The sequence below is a fragment of the Emys orbicularis genome, chromosome 12 (genome assembly GCF_028017835.1).
Source record: "Emys orbicularis isolate rEmyOrb1 chromosome 12, rEmyOrb1.hap1, whole genome shotgun sequence".
Lineage (NCBI taxonomy): Eukaryota > Metazoa > Chordata > Testudines > Emydidae > Emys > Emys orbicularis.
Genome location: NC_088694.1, coordinates 16,990,352 through 17,015,139, shown reverse-complemented (window position 1 = coordinate 17,015,139; position 24,788 = coordinate 16,990,352). Strand labels below are relative to the sequence as shown.

Below are 24,788 nucleotides of genomic sequence, written 5' to 3'. Positions count from 1 at the left end.
CAGCTAAAAGAGCAACCTTGCTAGCTGTCAAAAGGTAGCAGGCTCTTTGCTTGGTCCAGCCACTAGAGGGAAGCTTGAGCAAGTTCACTAAACCAGCATATCACCGTAGGCGTGCATGCAAATTAGGCACACAAATGTCCACTTAAACTCTTTGAAAATCTAGTCCTTATTTTTAGAATTTAGTTAACCTAAAAGGGCATCTATTCAAACTGGCATGTTAAAGATGCCAAGTTCAGGTTCAATAATGCAGCCTACTGTATTATATGCTCAGCTCAATCGTTTTAGACAAACCACTAAAGCTGGGACACTGAGAGGGAGCAGCACAGAATATTGTCACAAGAATTAAGATTCAGAATGACACAAAGTTACCTCTGGCTCCTCATAGATTTCGGAGTCCATCTGTGGGCTTAAATATGGAAAAAGACAGAGTCTGTCTTCTTTTCTCAGGCTGAACTTCCTGCCATCTGCCAGTCTCAGTTGCATGTCTGCAAGTACTTCTCTGCTGATAAAAGGGGCTGCTGTCAAACGCAGTGTTTCATTCAATACACTGTCTGCACAAGAGGAAAAGCAAAGAGAGAATTACTGCATGCAATAAACAAGAGTGAGCTAACTGCAGGCTGCTTGCTTTACATTTATGCATAATGAATGGAATTGCATACCTACAAAAAATAAATTGCGTAATGAAGTTCTAATGAAATGGATGGCAGAATTTACTAGGTCAAGTATCCAAGTATTCAAATGGCAGATATACCTTAGACTTAGAGGGTTTATATCTCCTGCCTTCCCTGGGAAACTGAACTAGACATAAAGGAGAGACCACAGAAATACTAGCCATGTCTTCAAGGACTTTCTCTGCAATTCTCCTGCAAAAAATGTGAATCCAACTATTTCCTGCATCTCAGTCACTCAGGAGCTAACTGCTTTGTTACTGAATAATGTGTGCAGCTTTCTGATTACAGAGTGGCCTGTGAAGTTATATATATATATATATATATATATATATATATATATATATATATATATATATATATATATATATATATATATATATATATATGGTCAAAACCAAGGAGAAATCCCTCTCTCATTTAAAATCCATGTTTGACTATGTAGGTTGCTCAGCCTATACAAATTCAAGGTAGAGCCGCCCGTTAACATTACTCTGCTAGACACCAAAAATCATGGACAGAACAGAGATATTGTTGAAATAAACCATAAATCCAATCTGTAATCTACTAACCTCCCTCTTTTTGTCCTATGACTGCAAAGGTGTTAACGGGACACTCTACCTTGAATGGTCCCTTACAATATGTGCTAACTAGTTATGCTAAACAATCTGTTCCACCTTGCATTTTGCTGTGATGCTGGGAGTTCCTTTCTCGAGCTCTGTGTGTGGTGCGAAAGCTTATCCCTCTCACCAACAGAAACTGGTTCAATAAAAGATATTGCCTCACCCGCCTTGTGTCTTTGTTATTAATACTAAGAATTAGAACTGTCAGAAATTTTTCACAAAATAATTTATTTATTGGAAAATCCTGATTTTGTTGAAATGGAACAAATTTCTTGTTTTGAAAGGTTTTGGGGAAAAAAAAGTTTTGAAATTGTCAAACTGTCTTGTTTCACCATTTTTAAAATGAAAAGGCTTGTTTCTTCAGTACAAAAGGATTTATTGTTTAGAAATTTAAGTTAATGTATAGTAAAAATATGTAAAAATAAATAAATAAAAAGTCAAAAAGTGTTTAAAAATCGTAAAAATGCAACATTTCAATCAATCCAATTAAAAAACTAGTTGGATTTTGTGTTTGTGGAAATTTTCAAGATTTCAACTTTTTGCCCCAGTTCAGGATAGGAAAATGTTTCAAAATCTTGAAAATTCAGGAAAATCGTTTCCTTCTCACCTCTACTAAGAATGTTCACTTTCATCAAAACCACAATTGAGTATTAAAATAGATTCAGATTTCTTCTCACTGCAGCCATTATATCCAGTCATTAACCCAATGTAAAAGATTATGCTTCATATACTAACACAGCGACTCCCACCTCTCTAACAACACTTCTTGAAAGAAGTTATCACTAAATCTGTTCAGTGTGGCTATTAAAACTGGAATGACTGCTCACAACAGCATTACTTATTCTCACTATGCAGAGAGCAGGTTAAAGATCAGAATGTATCAGGTAGATGCATTTTATTGAATAGAAAAGAGGCGAGCAATGCACATGCTAGATAATAGAAAACATAACCAAGGCAAAGAGGTGTTCCCCAAAGTATGCAGAAAATAAGATTTACATTTCCCAAACGCTGTTTAAAAACCAGCTTCTATGGCTTAAATATTATATCTAGCTTTGTCACTGAAGAATGGTGTATAATGAAACCGTTTTACTTTGCAGTTAACATCAGTCTAGTTAATTTAACACTTGTAAAACCTTGAATGGGGGGGAGGAATAGCTCAGTGGTTTGAGCATTGGCCTGCTAAACCCAGGGTTGTGAGTTCAATCCTTGAGGGGGTCATTTAGGGAACTGGGGTAAAAATCTATCTGGGGATTGGTCTTGCTTTGAGCAGGGTGTTGGACTAGATGACCTCCTGAGGTCCCTTCCAACCCTCATATTCTAATAGTACCTAGCAGGCTGTAGGCCAGGTTTTTAAATCTTTAAGGGGCACAATTGTGAGAGCAAAGTGAGAATGCCAGTTGCATGCTTACATTTTGACATTCATTTACTTGGGATTTCTTCTACAACAGCTAGACTCAGCTGTATGCAGATTTTCTCTGATTTGCATGAGCAAGCACATTAACTGCATGTGCAAATTAGGGCCATGATTGCATACACATTTTGCACCTGCAATTTTGGCCTAAACTCCTTGAAAATGTCCTAAACTACCAAAGAGAATTTGAGTCAAATGGTACACAGATGTCCCCAAAAGAGATGTACTAACCAAAAACAGGAGTGCTGTCCAGCATCTCTTGGCTAATGCCTTGCATCTGTTTCATTGTTTGTCCTCTAATTCTAATTACTTTTTCTAATTCACCTTGAACTGCTGCCATGGCTGCAGGATGCTTTAGAAGAAACAGGAGAAGCCAAAAAACGGCAGGACCTGCATTACCCTAAAAATAAAAACGCCCAGAAGGAATCAGAGTTATCACAATTGTGAGCAGATGAATTGGAACAAACAGAATTTCCATTACATCACAAAAGGAAAACATAAGTCAATGTCAATTCAATTTTCATTACAAGCAAAAGCTTTTCAGTCAATAAGTGAAAGGAATGTGTTGGCAACACTGAAAATTAACATAAAACAATTCTTGAAGGACTGATTTTAAAGGATAAGTATCCTTCAAGCTCTTGTACATTATTAATGAGAGTATCCCAGAACAAAATGGCTGCCTCAGAAATGTGAAAGATCTCACCATTCTGCCGTTAAAAAAGTGGATGGCAGAATTTACTGGGTCAAGTATCCTACAGTCAGCAAGGCAACCTAGTAGCAGACAGTGAAGGCATAAAATGTAAGCCACTGTAGGAAACCTGTACTCGTTTTAATAAGATTCTCTGAAGCAACAGGAGAATTTTACAAAGACAATAATAGGCAAGGATTTACCTATCAGTGTTTCAACTACTGTATAGAAAAGTACTTATGTGCCCATGAGATAAATACTCTCACTCCCCTTTGCATCCAGTGAGGGGAAATCTATCATAGGAATCATGTCCCACCTATTGTATTGTGGTGAGTGGGATGTAATATAAACAGAGAGTGATTTCAGAGAGCCTGCACAAAGCTTATGCACCAATTAAGTCCCACATAACCCTATTTTAGTGGGTTTGGTTCCATTTCATCTGCAGTCAGCAGCTCTCACTAAGTTATATTGTGTCTAAATCTATCCCAGGACCTGAAGAAGAGCTCTGTAAGCTTAAAAACTTGTCTCTCTCACCAACAGAAGTTTGTCCAATAAAATATATTACCTCACCCACCTTATCTCTCTAACTTTGATTCATAAGTGTTGAACACTTGGGTTTGGTGATACTGTCTTTTGGCCTCCTAAAGTGTAGATTGTAAGATCCTCAGGGCAGGGGCTGACTTTTTGTTCTGTGCTTATACAGCACCTAGTACACTGGAGTTCTGGTCCTTGACCGGGGTCCCTAAGTGTTACCACAATACAAATAATAATCATCATAATAAAAGCCACTATTGAGTGAGAGCTCAGCTAGAATGACATAGCTGTTCCAGAGTGCAAGAGGAAATATGCCCCCATGTCAAACCAGCAAAGAGAAGTACTTGATGGGCCAGCACTGTATATATTCATTCTTGTTTTTAAAACAATTGTGGTGATTAAGTGAAAAGCACAGTAGCATCGGTGTCAATATGGAGTGCAGATACAGTACATTAAATCTAAGTAATTTAAAGAGAAGAGTATACAATTTAATAATTCATTCTGTTTTGGTAAGTGCAATGACATTTTATCCTGCCTAATTTTCAAGCAGGGCAGTTTACTTTTTAATTAAAATAGAGGCATTTATAAATGCATATGACCATTTAATTATTTGTGTTGCAAGGGAACAGACATAGTCATGCATTAGAAAGAATAAAGTATCTCTCCTCTTCCTGGAGATTATATTCCAGAAAACTACATGAGCTGAGTAAATTCTCCTTGTGATTAAAGAGAGTTTTGGCCCACTGCACAGTGCAATGTCATTGGAGGAAGAGTTGTTTGCTGAGATCAAACCAAAAAAAGAACAAAGCACTGAAAAGTCAAGTCAATGCTGAATTTATTTCAGTGACTGTTTTAAAGCAAATGCCTTCCCAGCAATTATGTATATTACTGAGGCAGATAACAGGAGCTCAAATACTTCAAAGAGATTGGAGCAGTAACACTTCTCTTCCTAGTTCGCAGTGTTGTTGTAGCCGTGTTGGTCCCAGGATATTAGAGAGACAAGGTGGGTTAGGTAATATTTTTACTGGACCAACTTCTGTGGCTGAGAGAGACAAGGTACCGAGCTTACACAGAGCTCTTCTTCAGGTCAGTCCCAGATCCGTGTAAACTCGAAAGTTTGTCTCTCTCACCAACAGAAGTTGGTCCAATAAAAGATATTACCTCACCCACCTAGTCTCTCTAGTTCTCTTCTGTATTACTGCAGGCAAAATGCCCACTGGTGGGCCTGATCCAAAGCCCACTGAAGTCAATGAGAATCTTTCCATTGGCTTCCATGGCGTTTGGATGAGGTCTTAAATGAGTGTAATATTATCACTGTAACAAACAACAGAACTGAATTTTACAAAGCAAAGAAACCATTATTACACAAAAGAGAGGCTACCTATGGGATATTATCAGTTGATTAAGGCCCACAACTGCCATTTGTGCCTTTGAATCTCTCTCCCCATAATTTTTTTTTATTATTAAAAACTGAGCCCTACTTTTTCATTCAAATACACCAAGCAGTTTGTGGAGCAAGGCTAACTTTTTTCTAGAGCAAAAACACAGAGGTAACACTGCAGAAAACTGAATTAAGGACAATCAGTATTACAATGGGATTTTGAAGCTATATCCCTCTAAGATACAGACATAAGGCCTGATCCAAGGGGACTTTGATTCTATGATTCTATGACTTTCCATTAACTTCAATGGATTTTCAATCAGGCCCGTAAATAACAAACCATTTTGATAAACTGAGATCATTATAAGGAATGTATACACCATATCATAATATTAATACCTAGCTCTTATCACTTTTGCCCAGTAGATCTGAAAGTGCTTTACCAAGGAGGTCAATACTATTGCCCCCATTTTACAGATGGGGGAAACTGAGGCACAGAGAGCTTAAAGTGACTTGTCCAAGGTCACTCAGCAGGCCGGTGGCAGAGCTGGGAACACACTCTAGGTCTCCTAAGTCCCAATCTGGTGCACTACCCACTAAGCCACACTGTCTGTAGACAATTGTCAGGCTGATCCTCCACTCTTATACGCCAGTGTAACTCCAGTGTTGTCAACATTTTCAAAAGTGGCCTCTGATTTTGGGTGTCCAATTTAAATAAACATTTGGTCCAGGGCCTGAATACAAATTTAGATGACTAGCCTCAAGTACCCATTTTTGAAAATTCTGATCTAAATCTCTATTAAAAGTTTGCTCTATAACTCTCCCTTGTGTCATGAATAAGGCTACGAGTATGTCACGGAGGCACAGAAGTCACGGCCGTGGCAGCGGGGGACTCCCTCCCAGCTCCCAGACTCCCCCCTCAGCTCCTGGCCCTGCAGGGCAGCGGGGGGAATCCCCGGAGCTCCCCAGCCCCCTGCAGATAGCAGGGGATCCCTGAAGCTACCCAGCCCCTGCCACGGGAGCCACCATGGGAGGCGGGGGGATACCCCGTCAGCTCCCCAGCTGCCTCCAAGCCTGCAGTGGGCGGGATACCACCCCAACTTCCCAGCCAGTGGGAAGGGGTGAGGGGCCGCAGCTCCCTGCCACTGCATGCAGTGGGGCAAGATGTTGGACCCTCCTCCCTCCCTATTTTTTCAGGGATGCTTTTAGTAAAAGTCAGGGACAGGTCACGGCTTCCGTGAATTTTTGGTCATTGCCCGTGACCTGTCCATGACCTTTACTAAAAATATCCATGACAAAATCATAGCCTTAGTCATGAAGAAACAAGACCCCCTACATATGGGTATTTTTTTTCTATCCTGATTAGGATTCTATAGAAGTTATGCGGTGGTTTTCACTAGCTGCACAGTGATCTGAAGTGTTGCCTGTTTGAGTGTCTCCAGTAAAATATCTGGATCTGGGATGTGAAAATGCTCCCTCAAACTGTTAGGTCACACACAGGAGAAAGTGTTTTTTTAAAAAGGTCTGAAACTACAGCTGCTTAGAAAAGGTCCTTGCTCAGGAAGTCAGATGTGATCAAATGTAAACTGGAAATGCCTGGGGATAGACTGTCATCTGTGATCCGTGCCAGACAGTATAGATTACTTCTCCTGGGAAAGCAGCACCTTGGCCAAGGACACTAACACGTCTTAAAATAAGGCATACACCACCCCCTAGTGGTGATTTACATTATGTACCTGTCCAGCAGGTGCGTGAGGAAATGTGCACATAGAGGGGCAATTTGTGAACTCCTACTTGTGTGTGTAATGAGTTAACACACACAGTCTTTGCATGCTAGCACTTACACACAGATAGAGGCAGTTCCTCAGCTGGTATAAATGATCACAACTCCACAGATATCAATGGCATCATGACAATTTACAGCAGTTGAGGATTTGCCCCATAGAATTTACATGCGCAGAACCGATTTAGGCTTAATTCGCATGACTTGTCTCCGTGCACACAAGTGATAATATCCAAACGCCTCAGGCATAATTCTGTAAAAATCACGGTTAAAGTTTCATGGCAACTATCATTCACTATATTGGACTTGGGTATTGCAGCTCATATGGCCCTCGGTAAAAGGGCCTCAGAACAATGAATGATCACACACACACACACAGTGAATGAAAGATGGCATGTCAGCTTTGCAGCTGATACGGTGCTGGATTCATGATCACTCACTGTCCTGAAACACTCTGCTGAAGGACCATACAATCTGCAGGTGAAATTTGCCACGCTGGGTACATTAAGTACAGAGCCAAGTCCTTGCACTGCAGGAGTGGGACCTGCATCTTTGTGTTTGTGTCTCTAAGAAACTAAATGTTGTAATGAACAGACTCGACCTAGTGCATATGTTCACCACTGCCCTCAACTGGAGGGAATCAGAAGGGCTCCACTATGTGTCAGATCCTACACTGCTAACAATCCTACGATTCTCCTTTCTCTCAAGTGGTGTAGACCTGTGTTTTGGAGAAGGAAGCTCAATATTCTATTCCCACTGTTGTCTTCCAGTTCAGAACAACCACGAGGAAGTTCCCAGCTTGGCCCTAGCTTTGCCACAATATTACTTTAAATCAAGGTGGGGGTTTTATTTCCTTTGACGTTTTCCCCATGCGGTTAGAATTTCTTTGTTATTTCCCAGGGGCATCACAACCTCTCTAGTGGAATCAGAATCATTATTGTTAGTCCTAAGGCAATTTCTAGCTTTCTCTCCATCTTGCTATCTCCCTGAAAGAGCTGAGATGGTTTTACCTGTGTGGCCCAGAGCTGCATCAGCATGGCTCTGGGTTGCATATCCTCATCCACTCCCAGTTCCTCTAGGTGCTGCTTGTAGCTCTCTAGCCAAAGGCTTTTGTTGGCTTTGGAATTCAGTCTTTTTACAGACAGTAGCTTCCAGAGATGTCCCTTAAGGCTGGCAGCTTCCTTCTTTTCCGCTGCACATAAACAAAGGCAGAGATTTTGTTATTAATATAAATATTAAGAGACACTGCAGCTCACCAGTTCTAGTGACTCCTGGTCTAAAGTGTAAGTGACACGGATAGAAGGAAATTTAAAACGTTCACAATGGTGCCATCAACTGCCCATACTTGCTCTTCTAGAATAGCTCCTATGTAAAAGTAGGGCCCTGCTCAGAAATCGCTTCCAACCTAAATGGCTTAATTTCCAGGTGGTTTCCAGAGCAATGGTCCTTTCCTGTGTGCTCTCAGCAATCCCTGACAGTGAGACTCTACTCACGTGTGCTGGACCTTGGAAGGAGAGGTCAAAAGCAAATCCATAAGAAGGCTGGGGATGAGGAACAGTGAGACCTCTCCATGGTGAGGTGTTCAACATCTCCCTGCCAGAAATGCTCCTCCCATGTCTTGTCTACCTGGGAACTGAGTTGTATTAGAAAATGTGTTGATTAGCATGCTGTTGAACCCCATTTAGCCCTGGGTGTAGACAGTCATGTTTAAAAACACTTTAGCTACTTAGAAGCTTGGGATTGAGCACGCACAGCTAACACATTGCTAGACAAACCCTTATACTGCAGACTACTCCATGTGGATGTGCTGATATTCCAATGAGGCCGACATTCTCTTTTCCAGCAGAAAGCCTAGGTAACTGGGTTCCACGTGAGCTGGGGAAGTTTAACCCAAGCCCTATTGCAGGGGCCGAGCTGCAGTACAGCCCCGTCTGGCCACTACTCCTGCCACACCATGGAGTGTTATGTGGATCTGGGGGCCCTTTTGCTATCCTGCGCCATCACCACCTTCCACACCAGACTATGCAGGGCCAATGCAGACTTCTCCAAGTGTCACACAAAGGAAACACAATGACCAATTTATCTGGTCCCATTCTTGCAATGCAGGGAAGGCCTCAGACAACCTCAGGCGCCTTCGTATCTCCTGGGAAAGAGGGGCAGGTTCCTGGGGTACTGAGGGTCTTAACCATTCAGGACTTTATTGGTTAAAGCCAGCATTTTAAATTGCACCTGGAAATGAACTGGAAGCAGATCAGGGAGTACAGGCATAGTACAAATGGCCAGCTACATTTGGAACTGGCCAAAGTGTCTGTGGTGCATGCAAATGGCATATTATATGATTTGATTTACATGTGCAATTGCATGAACTGTATCTACAAATTAGGTGTATAATTGCATGCCTAACATGCTTGAATATGTGGCCTATGTCTATGTGGATGGTAGGGGACCAGATATCCCGATTTTATAGGGACAGTCCCGATTTTTGAGTCTTTTATTTATATAGGCTCCAATTACCCCTCACCCCCATCCCGATTTTTCACATTTGCTGTCTGGTCACCCTAGTGCAGGGGTTCTCAAACTGGGGGTCGGGACCCCTCAGGGGGTCACGAGGTTATTTCCTGGGGTGTCATGAGCTGTCAGCCTCCACCCCAAACCCCGCTTTGCTGCCAGCATTTATAATGGTGTTAAATTAAAAACACTTTTTGATATATTTATAAGGGCGGTCGCGCTCAGAGGCTTGCTATGTGAAAGGGGTCACCAGTACAAAAGTTTGAGAACCACTGCCCTAGTGGATGGTTCTTTCTGGCCCACAGGCACTCACCTGCAGTTAGCATGGAGTGGGCAGCTCTCATCAACAGCTGGTCCAATTTATAAAACGCATTGTAGATCTCAGCAGAATGGGCCCGGTCTTTATCTTGGCAAGAAGGATCGTTGTAGTTTTCTTCTTCATTACCATACAGGGTCAGGTATCCAGCTCTGTTTGGAACAAAGAGGGCAGATACATTTGTATTTAAAATGCAATGGGTGAAACCCTGGCTCCACTGAAGTCAAGGGCAAAACTCCCGTTGAGCTGAACAGGGGCCAGGATTTCGCCCAATGTTTTTAGTATTTTAATCTTAATATAACATAGAATTAAAAGGCTCTATGCAATGTATAGTGAAACCTTTTTAGATGACATATGCAACAACAGTTACTTCTTAAGACACGGGATAATGGCATAAATAGAGTTTTGATGTTTAATTTTGCATCTGTTTCCCTTTGCTTTCCATGGAAAGATTTGTCCTTAGAAAGTCCAACATTATATAGGATTTGTTGCATCTGATTATGCCTTTTTGCATATTTTTACTAGAGTCTAATCCAGCTCACACTAATGTCCCCTGGTTTTTATATATTACATCCACACAAAAGGTTGTAAAGTCACACACTCAAAAGTTAGGAAACATCAGAATTAAGGTTGCCTCTGCAACCTTAATTTGCACACACACTCCCTTGTGAGTATGCCTTATTATACCGCGTTTAATTACATGATCACATTTATTTTTTCCACAGGCTCCCTGTCTCAGTCAGTGCACAAGACAAGATGGGTGGCCCTCACTTAATGAGCAGCTATTCAACATTTTGTTTTTTCCTCATTGTTCAGTGTGTGGTCCCAGGCCTTATTTGCTGCATACTATTCAACCCCCTGCTCTGGAGGTAGAATTATTAATCTCCTCCTGGGCTTTTCTATGATGCGCATCACTATAGTATCTGAGTCCTCACAAACATTAATTAACGTATCTTCACCATTGCCCAGTGAGGAGATTATCCCCATTTTATAGTCTGGGAGCTGAGGCACAGAGATTATGGTCAAAAGTTTCTACTAATTTTGGGTTCCTAATCTGTGATGACTAGGACCTGATTTTTCAGAGTACTTAGCATCACATAGCACTTTATATGTTCAAAGCACAGATCAACTGTGTGTGCTCAGCTCTTCTGCAAATATAACCCCAGGTATCAAGATGGATCCTCAGAAAGAGAAGAACATATCACTAGTGACCACCTATGAACATCTGGGTTGAAGTGACTTGCCTAGGATCACACAGGAACTCTTTGGCAGAGGCAGGGATAGAATCCAGTTCTCCAGGACAGCATTCAACTGTCTTAACCATGAGACTGTCCTTGCTCTTCCTGAAATCCCATCTCATTAATTATACACCTTCCAACTTCTGCAACAAGTGGGGTCCTAGACAACAGCCTGCTCAATGTACAACCCTAATTTATCCCCACACCAGGTCCAACCTATGTACTGAATGAGGCAGGGATCCCATGATAAAAATAGTATGTGATCATGTAACTAAAGGCAGTATAATAATTCATACGCACAAGGGGGCCGAATTAACATTGCACAGGAAACCTTCGTTCTGGTATTTCCTAACTTTTGAATGCTTGACTTTGCAACCTTAATAATATTCTCTTAATGTAGTTATTTTGTGTGTAATCTCCTAGGTTTTTTAAAAAGCAAACAGAAATTCTATCAGGTGGCATTGTGTGTATTCTATTGGAGATAATTATTTTTAAACAAATAAATATTTCCCTTCACAGTTTACAATCCGAACATTGCCGTGCTGTAAACTTGTAAGTGCCACTGAAATGTTTAATGCAGCACCAATGCCTTAGCTATGCTTTCTGACAGTGTAGGATGTCCAGTACAACGAATGTCCCTACTGCAGGTCAGTTCCATAGACCACTGGATGGATTTTGCATATCCTATGGCACACAGGGGGTTAATTTAATGTTAGGTTTGCAAAATCAACCCTAATTGAACTGCTTTAAAAAAAAAAGTCATGAGCCAAATATGCCTTTTCTATAATGTCTCTTTTCTTGGGGTTTCAGTAAAAAGAAAACGTCACTGTTTCATTTCTCCGTTTGGAGCCCTCTCGGTGTTAATGTTACTGACACTAACTCCTGGAGTAAGATGCTATTAGGAGTAAGGCTGGCAGAAGCAGACCCTGGTTTTGCATTTCTATAGAACTTTCCATGTAAGCCCTGCCATTTGTTTTCTATATGTCAGTGAACATCACTTCTGTCAGGCAGGTAAGTGTTCTTATCCCCAATTGACAGATGGGCAAAGTGAAACACAGTTAAGACCAAGATTTCCAAACCTGGCTACCCAAAGGCAGGTAGAGCTGTGGGTGCTCAGCACCTCTGAAAATCAAGCCCCATATTTAGGCTCCTAATTCTGGGCCTACAGTGACCTGTCCCAGGTCATGCTGCAAGTCAGAGGCACAGCTGGAAAAGCAAACTCAAGTTTTCTTGACTTCTAGGCCAGAATTTTAACTACTAGATCACTCTGCTTCTTCCCTATCCCTTCATGAATAAAAAACCTCTCTCCATTTGCCCCTAAAACAGACTGTTGGAAAGAAGAAGGCGCAAAACCAGGCAGCAGTGACTAAAGTTTTAAAGTATTAGATATGCTCAAAAAAAATCAGTGTTCATAGTGATAAAATAACGATACCTGCACTTTTATAGCACGTTCCAGACCTGATTCTGTTCTTGCTGTACACCAGTGCCTCCTCACTGGCTCCAGTGCCATTGCTCCTTATTGACACCAGTGTGAGACAGGGCCGCCCGGGGGGGAGAGGGGGGGAGAGGGGGAGGAGGGAGGCAAGTGGGGCAATTTGCCCCAGGCAGTATTCTATAATATTGTAACTTTTTTTATGGAAGGGCCCCCCGAAATTGCTTTGCCCCCCCCAGGCTCCCGAATCCTCTGGGCGGCCCTGGTGTGAGAGCCACAGCAGGCCCTGCATCTTTAAAACCTGGTGCAAACATCCATTCTTTTTTAAACAAGTCACAATTGTTAAAAAATGGAGTAGAGCTGACTGTGATGTCATTCCCCTTCCAGTCCCAAGGGACGAAAGCTTTATAGTGCAGCACTTACCTGAGCATCATACCGTAGGAGAGATGAAACAAGCCTTCGTCTGTCCACTGCCGGCTCAAATTGCTTGGGTCAGAAAGCAGAAGGGTCTGAAGGTTGAAGAACATCGCCTTGGTGAGGGATGGAAGGTTCTTGTTTTGCAGAGCCCTGCAGAAGCAGAAGTTACTTTGTGAAACACCTTCATATACAAGTCTTACTGTTCTATAATCAGTGTTTAGCTAGGGACAAGTCTCACCTATTTATATCACACACATCCCTGGGTATCTGAACCTAGTCACTTGCACAGCCCAAGCACCTGTGTTCTGTGCAAAGGGGAAAGTGCTGGGCAGAATTCTCCATGATGCACTAGGGCACCGTAAAGTGGCCTGATCTGGATTCTGTTGTTGCCCATTATGGAGAGTGAAACCAGCTGCACAGTTCTAAGGTACATTGGACGTTCCCCAACATTTGGGGGTGAGGCTGAAGGTTGGACTTGGATTTTTGCTTTGGGCCCATGTTCTAGGATACAAGCCACTGAAAGGGAATAAGTGATGAACATGGAGATGCCATCTACACAGATTTATTTTAAGTGCCTTAACTGTTTTGTACTCCTGTGTGGAAAAGTGGCTGTTATAGACTTAACAAAAGAAAGGCCAGTTTGCTATGACATCTAGCAGGGATTTGCCTCTACTGGTAGCCACTGGTCAGATGAGAGGTTTGATTGCAACAGTACAACGTTTTTCCATGGAGGCTACTGGATTTCTTATGCTGTACTTCCAGTGAACTAGAACTTGGGCATTGCATGATGCTAGTACACGGAGCGTGGTTCTTAAAATGAGCAGCTATTCTGTGACGTCATTAACCACATTGGAGCCACTGCTCTTTTCCTGCTACTCAAATGGTTTCCAAGGGACCGATTATGGGCCATTCTCCTTAGCTTACTGTCAGCCTGGGACTTCCCACGTAGGACTCTCAGGGGGGCTTGCACAGCACTGCAGCAGCAATCCTTTCCGGGGAAGAAGCTGTGCTCGTTCACACTGGCTGATTCAGAACACTACGCTGCTCAGACCAATTTACCTGAGGCACACTGACAAATGAACCTGCCAACCTTCCAATCTCGGGGTGACCACCAGAGCGCTAACACAGTGTAACGTAATGTTAACATTCCCACAAGAGCACAATAAAGAAAGTGCATACCATAAAAGATCAGTGCCCTCAGCCAATGTGCAAATGCAATATTGCAGAATATATCATCTGAAACCAGCCTGGTTTTATCCAAACCCCATTTCCTTGTAAATTGCATCAGCACAATAAGGTCAAGCCGCTCCCTCCTAGCAATTGAGAGTCCAGCAATTTTTGAACCTATAGACTGGAGGGCGAAGTCTGACTGAGGGTCACACGTCTGAACGATTCACATCATCTCCTCCCAGGCCTTAAAACTTCCATTGGCAAACAAATAATCTGAAGGGAAGAGTGCACCTAAAAGCTATTTTCAGCCATTCATGTCTCGGTGTGATGCATTTATTGGTGAAGCAGAGATGTTCCCAGAAGGTCAGACCACAGACTGTCCTATTTTTATGCCATTCGAGTATAAACATGATGGTTCATTGCTTTCAGTCACGCTGCCGGTGCTCCATCAGATGTACACTCTCCCGCGGGCTTTGTTTACCACTGTAAACTATGTGGTCGGCGTATTTATCTCCAGCCAGGTTGCTTCCCCCGCTTTTATTTAAAGGGTTTAAACATGTCTCTCTGATATCACACAGCAAGAAGTCATTAAATCTCTCTAATATCTTAAAATATTAGATGTAAATATTGATCCCAGGGAGAGTAAAATAATGACAGCCCCAGGGCTCTGCTGCTTATTATTGTCTCCTGCCGAGTAACTGTAATTGCTTCAGGATGATTTTTACTGGTTTCAGGGCTGGGACAGCATTTGCTGGTGTACAAGTGTTGTGATCTCCAGACAATGTGAGACAGGCATTGCTAATTTGTAAGGTCTACAGCCTGCCCTAACTGGCAGGAGAGACCAGAAACTTTTCCTGATGTTGGCTCTACCATTTGAAGCTTGATATCCAGGGCAGGACACCATGGGGAGGGTTGGGGTCACTGCATTGTGGAGCCCACTTTGCTGCTACTCTGAGCAGCATTAAAGTGCAGCCCATCTGCTGCTGGCTAGAGCTTCCAGCTGACCGATGCACTCCCACTAGTCCCCATCAGCGCACGCATATCTGCTGGCCATTGCGCCGAGAGCTCTCTTTAGCGCTATGAAAAGAGAGACCCTGTGCTGTTGCTTGTGCAAGAGACATGCTGGAACTCCCTATGTCCTCTCCTTCCACACACACATCGTGCATCGCCGTGCCCTGTGCAGCCGGAGTCAGCGCTGAGGGTCAACATGACATTTGCTGCCTGGCTGAAAAGCGAGACTGATATACAAGCGAGGTTTGTTCCCACACATAATCTGGATGACTCTTAGCCAAGTTATCTATATTCCCCACCATGGTGTTAATTCTTCCTTATAAACTAATCCGTCTAGCCAGGCCCCTTATAACCTTTGTTGCTCTTCTTGAGCTCCCCTTCAGTTAACCCACGTGATTCACATACTGATGATAGCCAATACATATTTGTTGGTGTAGTACATACCACATTAATAGGTATTATGTGCATGGTATTAATATAATATGTGTTTTATACACACACACATATATATATATATATATGGTTGTTGGGAAGTTTTTTTTTTTTTTTTTTTTTTTAAATGGAGATATCCCATCTCCTAGAACTGGAAGGGACCTTGAAAGGTCATCGAGTCCAGCCCCCTGCCTTCACTAGCAGGACCAAGTACTGATTTTGCCCCAGATCCCCAAGTGGCCCCCTCAAGGATTGAACTCACAACCCTGGGTTTAGTAGGCCAATGCTCAAACCACTGAGCTATCCCTCCCCCCCCCCCTTTTTTTTTTTTTTTTTTTTTTTTTTTTAATAAATTAATGGAGATATCCTATCTCCTAGAACTGGAAGGGACCTTGAAAGGTTTTCAAGTCCAGCCCCCTGCCTTCACTAGCAGGACCAAGTACTGATTTTGCCCCAGATCCCTAAGTGGCCCCCTCAAGGATTGAACTCACAACCCTGGGTTTAGCAGGCCAATGCTCAAACCACTGAGCTATCCCTCCCCCAAGTTATGGTAACTGAATGTACTACAGTCTTCCCACAATTCTGTTCACCCATGTCAGGCATCTCGCAGCACTTTGCAAAGCTGAAATTAGCTTTGGCATTAGAAAATAGAAAACTTTTCACAGCAGAGATGGATGAATACTTTGTACCAAGTACAGCTAGGGAGTACTTGCATGGCTCATCAACACTTGGAATGTAGTATTCAAAACGAGATACGGGAAAGTATAGCCAGGTATATTAGAATTGGAAAAGGTTCAGAAAAGGGCAACAAAAATGATTCGGGGTATAGAACAGCTGCCATATGAGGAGAGATTAATAAAACTGGTACTTTTCAGCTTGGAAAAGAGACAACTAAGAGGGGATATGATAGAGGTCTATAAAATCATGACTGGTGTGGTGAAAGTAAATAAGGAAGTGTTATTTACTCCTTCTCATAACTCAAGAACTAGGGGTCACCAAATGAAATTAATAGGCAGTATGTTTAAAACAAACAAAAGGAAGTATTTTTTCACATAACACACAGTCAACCTGTGGAATTCCTTGCCAGAGGATGTTGTGAAGGCCAAAACTATAACAGTGTTCAAAAAAGAACTAGATAAGTTCATGGAGGATAGATCCATCAATGGTTATTAGCCAGGATGGACAGGAATGGTGTCCCTAGCCTCTGTTTGCCAGAAGCTGGGAATGGGCGACGGGGGGTGGATCACTTGATGATTACCTGTTCTGTTCATTCCCTCTGAAGCAGCTGGCAGTGGCTACTGTCAAAAGACAGGATACTGGGCTACATGGACCATTGGTCTGACCCAGTATGGCCGTTCTTATGTTCAGGTACCAAGGACAAAGCTGACACAAACTAGTGGGTTAAACTTAAACTTTAAATTGACATATAGGAGGCTTTTAGCTTGGAAACAACCATAATATAAACACAATCAAGTTTGAAGATGTATCTGTGAAGCACACCTTTTGTGCAAGGTGAACACACTGAAAGAATTTGCTTCCCAGAAGGAGGGGAATTTATATCTCCTTTTTGCATTGTACTGCTGTGTCTTTAGACAGCGAATTTGGCTACGTTTGGTAATTTGGTCTCTTGAACATTGTTAAGAATGGACAGGGCCAGTGCAAGGAAGTTTTGCGCCCTAGGCGAAACTTCCACCTTGCGCCAAGCCCTCACCCAGCTAACCCCGCCCCCCGCAACAGCTAACCACGCCCACCTGCCCCCCCCACCAGAGGAGCCCCCCACGCAGCTAACCCCACCTGCCAACCCCCCCACCCGGGGAGCCTGCCGCCCCCCCCCCACAGCAGCTCCCCCCCCCTGCAGCTAACCCCACCTGGGGAGCCCCCCTCCACGGCAGCTAACCCCACCCACCGCCAACCCCACCTGGGGAGCCCCCCCCCTCCGCGGCAGCTAACCCCGCCCGGGGAGCCCCCCCTCCCCCGCCGCGGAAGCTAACCCCGCCTGGGGAGCCTGCCCCAGCTCACCTCTGCTCCGCCTCCTCCGCTGAGCACGCCGGCGCCGCTCTAATTCTCCTCCCCTCCCAGGCTTGCGGCGCCGATTGGAGAGAATTAGAGCGAGGGCTGTGTGCTCAGCGGAGGAGGCAGAGTGGAGGTGATCTGGGGCGGGGAGCGGTTCCCCTGTGCGCCCCCCCCCTTGTTACTGCGGGCGGCCCTCCCCGCCCCAGCTCACCTCCACTCCATCTCCTCGCCTGAGCAGGCTTTTAGGCGCCCTCAACCACTAGGCGCCCTAGGTGGCCACCTAGTTCGCCTAGTGGTTGCACCGGCCCTGAGAATGGACCACAAGTGTAGTCAAACAATTGGCTCTACCTTTTAGTCAATCCTGAGGTGCCCTGCCCTGAACCCAGTACATCAGGCATTGCTTCTCTAGAGCCGTACATAGAGGGATTATCATCCCCTGCTCTGCATGTGCAACCCCAAGCCACATTAGCCTTTTTTTGCTGCCACACCACGTTACATTTTAAACCCACCAGGGCTATTAATGGCTATTTCTTTTTAAAGTTAAAGATAGATTAAGATCTATCCATCTTCCTAGTGCACCCATCTCTAGTATTTAGAAGCCAGGCATCTAGGACAGTTAGCCCATTGTCATTTCATCCTTACTGAGTGACTCGCTGGGAAAATCTAGATAGACCTCAGGTCTTATCCCCTTCCATTTTGCTTTGTACTTACACTGTAGTTAATATCCCTGTCCTGGATACCAGGAACGTCACCTCCTGGATACCAGGAACTGCCTGGCTCTCTCACTGGAAAATAATATCCCAAAACAAACTGGAGACATTGACACAAATTTTCTTTTGTATCATACTCACGATCTCAGCATGACCTTTTCCTCATTGGGGTCATAGTCAGGCAGTTTGACATCAAACATTCGATCCATTAAAAGGCGTGCATATTTGCTGAAATCTAGTTGACAACTTGACTCCCAAAGCACTGAATCATACGAGTGAGGGTCCAACAAGATGGTGATAAATTTCCCGGCAACCTGGATCTAAAGAAGGAAAACAATCCACAATACAAAATTAATGGGTCTATTAGCTTAATGAACACAAGAATACATTAAAAATGTGAAATATTACCAAACAGTGGGACAAACTCTGCAGTAATAAGTCCTATAACTCAGGCACAGTTCTTTTCCTTCGTTATTCCCAGCTGAGAACATATCCTCAGCTGGTGCAAAGTAGTGCAGGGTCTTTGACCTCAACGGAGGCACACTGATTTGCACCAGCTGAGGTGCAATAATCTGCAAATCATTCCAAAATGTTATTTTGATCGCATATTTGATGGTCTGAAAAACTCCCATGCTCCCACGGAAACACAGAAACTCACTGATCAAGATGGTAACATACCTGGTCACTGTTACACATCTGGGCTCATGATTCTTAGGACCTAAAATGTTATGACTCTGAACATCACCTGTAGTTATACAAGTTAAGGGACCCAACTTGCACTCCTCACTCAGGCAAAACTCCCACTGACTTTAACGGTGCTAAGGTCATTTCCCCTCACCCCCCCAACACTGTACAACATTATGAGGGCATCCGCCTTCCTCTGAAGCATCAAGTTTTGGTCCCTACAGGCGGCAGAATGGACTGAAGACACCAATATGTAGTCTAATCCAGGTATGGGGAAAAATATGTTGCTATGAAAAACAAAGCTGCTCTGTGGCACGTAGGAAAGGTGATGTTAAAGCCTTCTAAAATAAAGCCACTCATGCCCTGTTTAGTTTAAAAGCAGCTCCAGGCTGACTTACTGTAAGCGGGGGAAGGAAGATGCAGAGTGGCCAGGAGAGAAGAGGAAAGGTTCATTGATATCTATGCTTATCTGTGGCATACAATCAAAGCTGTTTCCACAAAGCTTTCTGGGCTACTTGTGGTTGAACAGCTGAACTGTGCACTCCGCAGGAGTTAAACCCAGGCAGCACAGGCAATTCACAACTGGCACCTACTGTGAAAATATCGCCATGTTTTTGCTTCATTTTAGACAGGAAGCTGGCAGCATCTTTTCCAAATTCCGCAGCATGTCCCAGCCAAGGAACAAAACCTCTGTCAAGTGGAGGTTCACTTGGTAGCCTGGAAAAAAAAAAATCGGTAAAAGCTCTTAAAGCCTGTGGAAGGATTGCCCTACAGTTGTTTAATAACCATTGGCACTTAAACGTCTGCATTCCAGCATGCTATGGGTGTGTCAGTGTGAAACAACATTACCATCTGCACCTTGCTTTGTTTCATAGATCAACCATGCTTTATAACATCACATGAACAGAATGATATGGCCAAACTGCATTTGGGTTACCCCAGTCTGAATCTTTTAAAGTCTCCAGGGTTCCACAGGTGTAACCCAAAAAAGGATTTGTAATTACTATCCTGAGTCATAAAGGAGCAAAGACTAATTAGCAGTTCAAAGGAAGTGTTTGTGGGTTGTTGGGTTTTTTTTTTTTTAATTCAGTGAAAGTGTCTCAGATTTATGCTGGCTAAACAGTATAATAGTGTACATAAGCGTTAGTGACAAAAATATATTAATTTGGGGGTTTATTCTCTTTCTAATACAGCTAATATAAAAGAAGAAATTAAATGGAAATACCTAAGTGCATTAAAATAATCCTATGGGTCTTGCAAACTGACAAAAGACTGACATTTTAGGATTAAAAGCTGTCATGCTATTGCATCTGTAACTCACCGTATTAAGGCTAGGTATGTCAATAACATAGATACGAAAAAGGGTCTGTCTACACAGCAAAGAAAAACCCTCGGCAGGCCCATGCCAACCAACTTGGGCTCACAGGGCTTGGGCTGCAGGGCTATTTCATTGCAGTGTAGACTTCTGGGCCTGGGTTCTAAGACCCCAACCTGAATCAGCTGGCACGGGCGAGCCGCACGTTTTTGTCTACACGGCAAAGGGTAAGTATGTTAAGGACAAGACAGAGATATACCGGGGCAAATGTTACATCCTTTCCCCTTACTTCTGCAGTTTTTGTTTTGGGATAGTAAGTGCTTTAGACCAGGAATCTGCCATACGCTGTTCTAAGAGAGACAAGACGGGCGAGGTAATATTTTGTACTGGACCAACTTCTGTTGGTGGAAGGTGGAAGCATTCAAGCTACACAGAGCTTTTCTTCAGGTCTAAAGCACGGCTACAACAACACTGCAAACATGCTCTGTTCTGTAAAGACTCGAGCACATTTTTGGGTGTTGTAAAAATAATAAATCATAATTCTACAGCAACACATATAGAGTACATTCTCAATCCTATGCAATACCAAGGCACAATGGGATGCAGTAAACTGAGCACCGTCAACCTTGAAAGATCCCTACGATAGTGGAAAAACAATCCACAATTCCAAAGTGAGGACTGCAATGCTGTTAAAATATCTGGGCATTCAGATTGCTCCATTGTCACAAACTCACTTGAGGCGTCATTGCTCTGAGTAAATGAAAATTGGCAGGTTTCAGAGTAGCAGCCATGTTAGTCTGTATCCGCAAAAAGAACAGGAGTACTTGTGGCACCTTAGAGACTAACAAATTTATTTGAGCATAAGCTTTCATGGGCTACAGCCCACTTCATCAGATGCATAGAATGGAACATATAGTAAGAATATATATATACATACAGAACATGAAAAGGTGGGAGTAGCCATACCAACTCTAAGAGGCTAATTAATTAAGATGAGTTATAATCAGCAGGAGAAAAAAAAAACTTTTGTAGTGATAATCAAGATGGCCCATTTCAGACAGTTGACAAGAGGTGTGAGCTTTTGGGAAAAAAATAGGAATCTTGTCATTTTCATTCCCCTGCCAGCTCAAAGGGAACAGTGATGGCACGACTTGCCCATCTGTTCCCTGAGCAAGGCAAATCCAATACTGTACCCTCACTTGTTGTTGGGTCACCCACTCGAGGAGCTGGGATTTGAACACTGTTACAGCCTTCATTTTGAAGGGTCGGGATCACATTCCGATTTCATTATCACTGGTGTAAAAAAGTAAAGTCAATGGAATTACTCCAGATTCACACCACCAGTATAACCAAGAACACAGTCTGGCCCAATGACAGTGAAATAACTACCCGGGAACATTTTCAAAATGCCCAGTATTCATTACGAGGCAAGGGGGTGTAAAGAAGGGCCTGTGTGGAGCCAAACGAACTTGAGATTGGGGTCTTTAGCAATTCAAACCACGCTCTGGGATCTTGCAGAGTGAGAGGATTTTACACAAACCCCATTAAACAGGGAATCTGCGCTGATTTCGATCGATTACTGCGGTGTCCATCCTAATCAGCGGATTCAAATTGCCAATCGGTGGTGCCCTGGCTCAATAACTGGCAGTGGGTGAATCTCACAGAGCTCAAGGTTTTACAAACTTGAATTAATTCATAACTCTGTCGAATGAGTTGGAGTTTGCAAACGTTTTTTTCCGGTCATTTAAACCCATGGGTCATACTCCTCCCCCGAGAATAATTCAGACTTGTTTTTAAAATGTGTTTTTCCTATCTAGAGGGAATCCTGTGCAACCTATTAAGGACTAAATAACATTCCCTAAAAGAGAGGCTGGCCCACGTGCATGCCCTATACATGTTATATGGACTGCCTTTAAGTTGTCAGTCGCTATTTTCCTTTCTCCCCTTCTCCTATGTTCACAGTTTCTCTGTATTCACATTTCCCTTCATCCATATTTTTTTCACAGGATTCATTCCCCCTCCTTTCTGCTCCTCTTTTCACAGTGACCCCTAAGCAAAACCCACTGGTTCCGGGCTAGAGATTTACATAAGTAGGGACTGCAGCGCCAGGGCCTGAATTTATCGAGCGAGGAGGTGGCAGCATTTGGTATATAAGAGAAATAATTTCTCCCCCTCCCCACTCCCCCCCACATGCTGTATCCTGCAACTCCTCAGTGACTGGGGTTCTGGCCTATGATGGTTCAGTGGGGTTTGGAGAAGAGACCTGAGAACACTGTTCCCTCTTGTTAACCATTCCACTGCTGGCCCAGCTGAAGGAGGGCAGGGCAGCAGCCCGATGGAGGAAGGGGCTCCCCCCAGACACCCATGCACGTGCAGCTGCCACCCCACTCCCGTGCTGACGGTGGGGCCGGGACCACCTGCAGCTGCGGATGCTCAGCCATGGGCAGGATCAGAGCCTGCAAGGCAGGATCTCTGTTTACCTAGGTCCCCACTGAGCCCGTCACCGTGGTCTCGGAGCCTGAGGTTGCTCCGCCAGGACCCCGATCACTGGAGCCGGGCGCTGGCTGGGGGACCCTCCCCCCGCACCCGCAGGCTACCCGGGCTGCCCTGTCTCTGGGCACAGGTGCAGGCTGGTCACTCACCGCGTCCGCCGGCAGCGCAGCGCCAGCAGCAGCAGCAGCGTCCCCAGCAAGGCGGCGGCCAGAGCCCAGCACATGGCGCGGCTGATCGCCGGGACCCCGCCGGAGGAGTCGAGTGGAGCTGCTGCCTCGGTCCCCGCCACCCTGGTCTGTCCGGCCGGCCGAGCCCCTCACTCTGGGCTGCCTTGGTCTCCTCCCCTTCCGTCCCTCCTGGCCGGGCCAGACCAGCCCCGCTGGACCCGTGGGAGGCTGCCCCACTGCCGGCTACGTGCTGGCTCCAGCCCGGAGTGCGGGGGCAGAGCCCCCAGTCCCCACCGCTGGGGGAAGCTCTCCAGCCCGGTTCTCCCCGCTCCCATGGGGTCTCAGGGAGCTGAAACCAGACATCTAGACCCTGGTCCCCGGATCCCCATTCCTCACTGGGAGCCCTAGAGAAACGGAGGGGCAAACCCAGCACCTTCTAGCCCTTCCCCTCCACCCCCCCACCCCAGTTTCAGTCGGCACCTCCCCCCCCCCAACCGCCAAACTAGACTGTGCAAAACCAGAACGAGCGCACCCAAAATAGCGCCCCAGACACGGATCCCTGTGTAGAGGGAAAGCCCAGCAAATCCCTCTTGGAAAGAGCGCCCCCAAACCCCGATTTCCACTGTATTTTCTGTTCTAATCTCCTTCCCCACACTCTTCCCCATAGCGCCAAGACACTAACTAGCCTCTTGTTCGGAGAGCATCCTGCAGCCCAATAGCACTAGATAAATAACAGGCAACAACGGTCTCTGTTTATTCAGAAGCCTTTCCATGATACCCATCACTGTAGACTCAAGCGGTTTTCCTTGCCCCTCCGAAGGGAAATTCTAAGCAAGCAAACAGTGCGGCAGAGAAGAAGTGTGCCAATTGCTTCATCATTTACCTTGGTGGGATTCTGGGCACTTTAATTTAAAAGAGTTTTGCAAAAATAGTTGGATAAAGACTAGTTATGCCGATTTTATTAATCATTTGAAGTATTTTATTACTTTTTTATAGCACCCACAAGTGTATGATGCACTTTACAAAAGACACTTAAAAGACTGACGGAGCTTCACATCTAATGAATGGCTACGACTGAGACATTATATAACCAAGGCCCTGTGAATGCCACAGAAAGATGGACCTTGCTTAAAAGACCTGTGGTTATTCTGGCACACTGGCTATTCTAGAGCAACTTCAGGATTATGTGGTCACTCAGTTCTGGATATGCATATGTCTTGATGGTTCAAAACAATTTATATTATGTACAATACCATGAACACACCCATTTTTATAAGCAATTCTGCAAACATGTCCATTATTATTTCTTTTGTATTTGGAGGCACCTCGGAGCCCCATTCATAGATCAGAGCCCCATTACACAAATACATAACAAAGAGACAGGCCCTGCCCCAAAGAACTTGTCTCCGTAATCTGCAGGCAGTGCCCTTTTAAACATCTCTCTAAGGTGCCATTATGTAAATAATTATTATTACTAATACATACACAAGAATGTGCCCTTAGGACCCAATACAATGACGATTCATCTCATGCCAAGGTACTGACCCTGCAGTACTTACTGAAGCAAAATTCTCATGGCAATCAGGAAGAGCATAAGGACAGCAGGCTGGGTCCCCAAATGCCTGGTAGCTTTAATCAAGGACAAACTAGAAGTTACTGCAGCAGACTCTCAGTTGCTTGCTGAACTGTTAATGACCTCTGAACACTGTTTGGGTTGGAGAACAGATCATTGATAACAAGACAGAAACTTTCTCTAAAACTAGGTTGTTGGGTTTTTTTAAAGTCTTGTGACAA

At 44.1% G+C, this 24,788-nt stretch overlaps 1 protein-coding gene across 1 annotated transcript in view; it reads right to left on the bottom strand.

The window, feature by feature from the left end:
• The window catches only part of PTGIS (prostaglandin I2 synthase), a 32,695-nt gene extending 9,338 nt beyond the window's left edge, over positions 1 to 23,357 (bottom strand). Inside the window, 10 exon segments of the mRNA XM_065414788.1 lie at positions 370 to 551; positions 2,934 to 3,102; positions 8,099 to 8,280; positions 9,910 to 10,064; positions 13,006 to 13,149; positions 18,477 to 18,655; positions 19,613 to 19,736; positions 22,977 to 23,139; positions 23,142 to 23,333; positions 23,336 to 23,357. Of these exon segments, the coding sequence (XP_065270860.1) occupies positions 370 to 551; positions 2,934 to 3,102; positions 8,099 to 8,280; positions 9,910 to 10,064; positions 13,006 to 13,149; positions 18,477 to 18,655; positions 19,613 to 19,736; positions 22,977 to 23,139; positions 23,142 to 23,333; positions 23,336 to 23,357 (1,512 nt within the window).
• Positions 23,358 to 24,788: the final 1,431 nt, after the last annotated feature.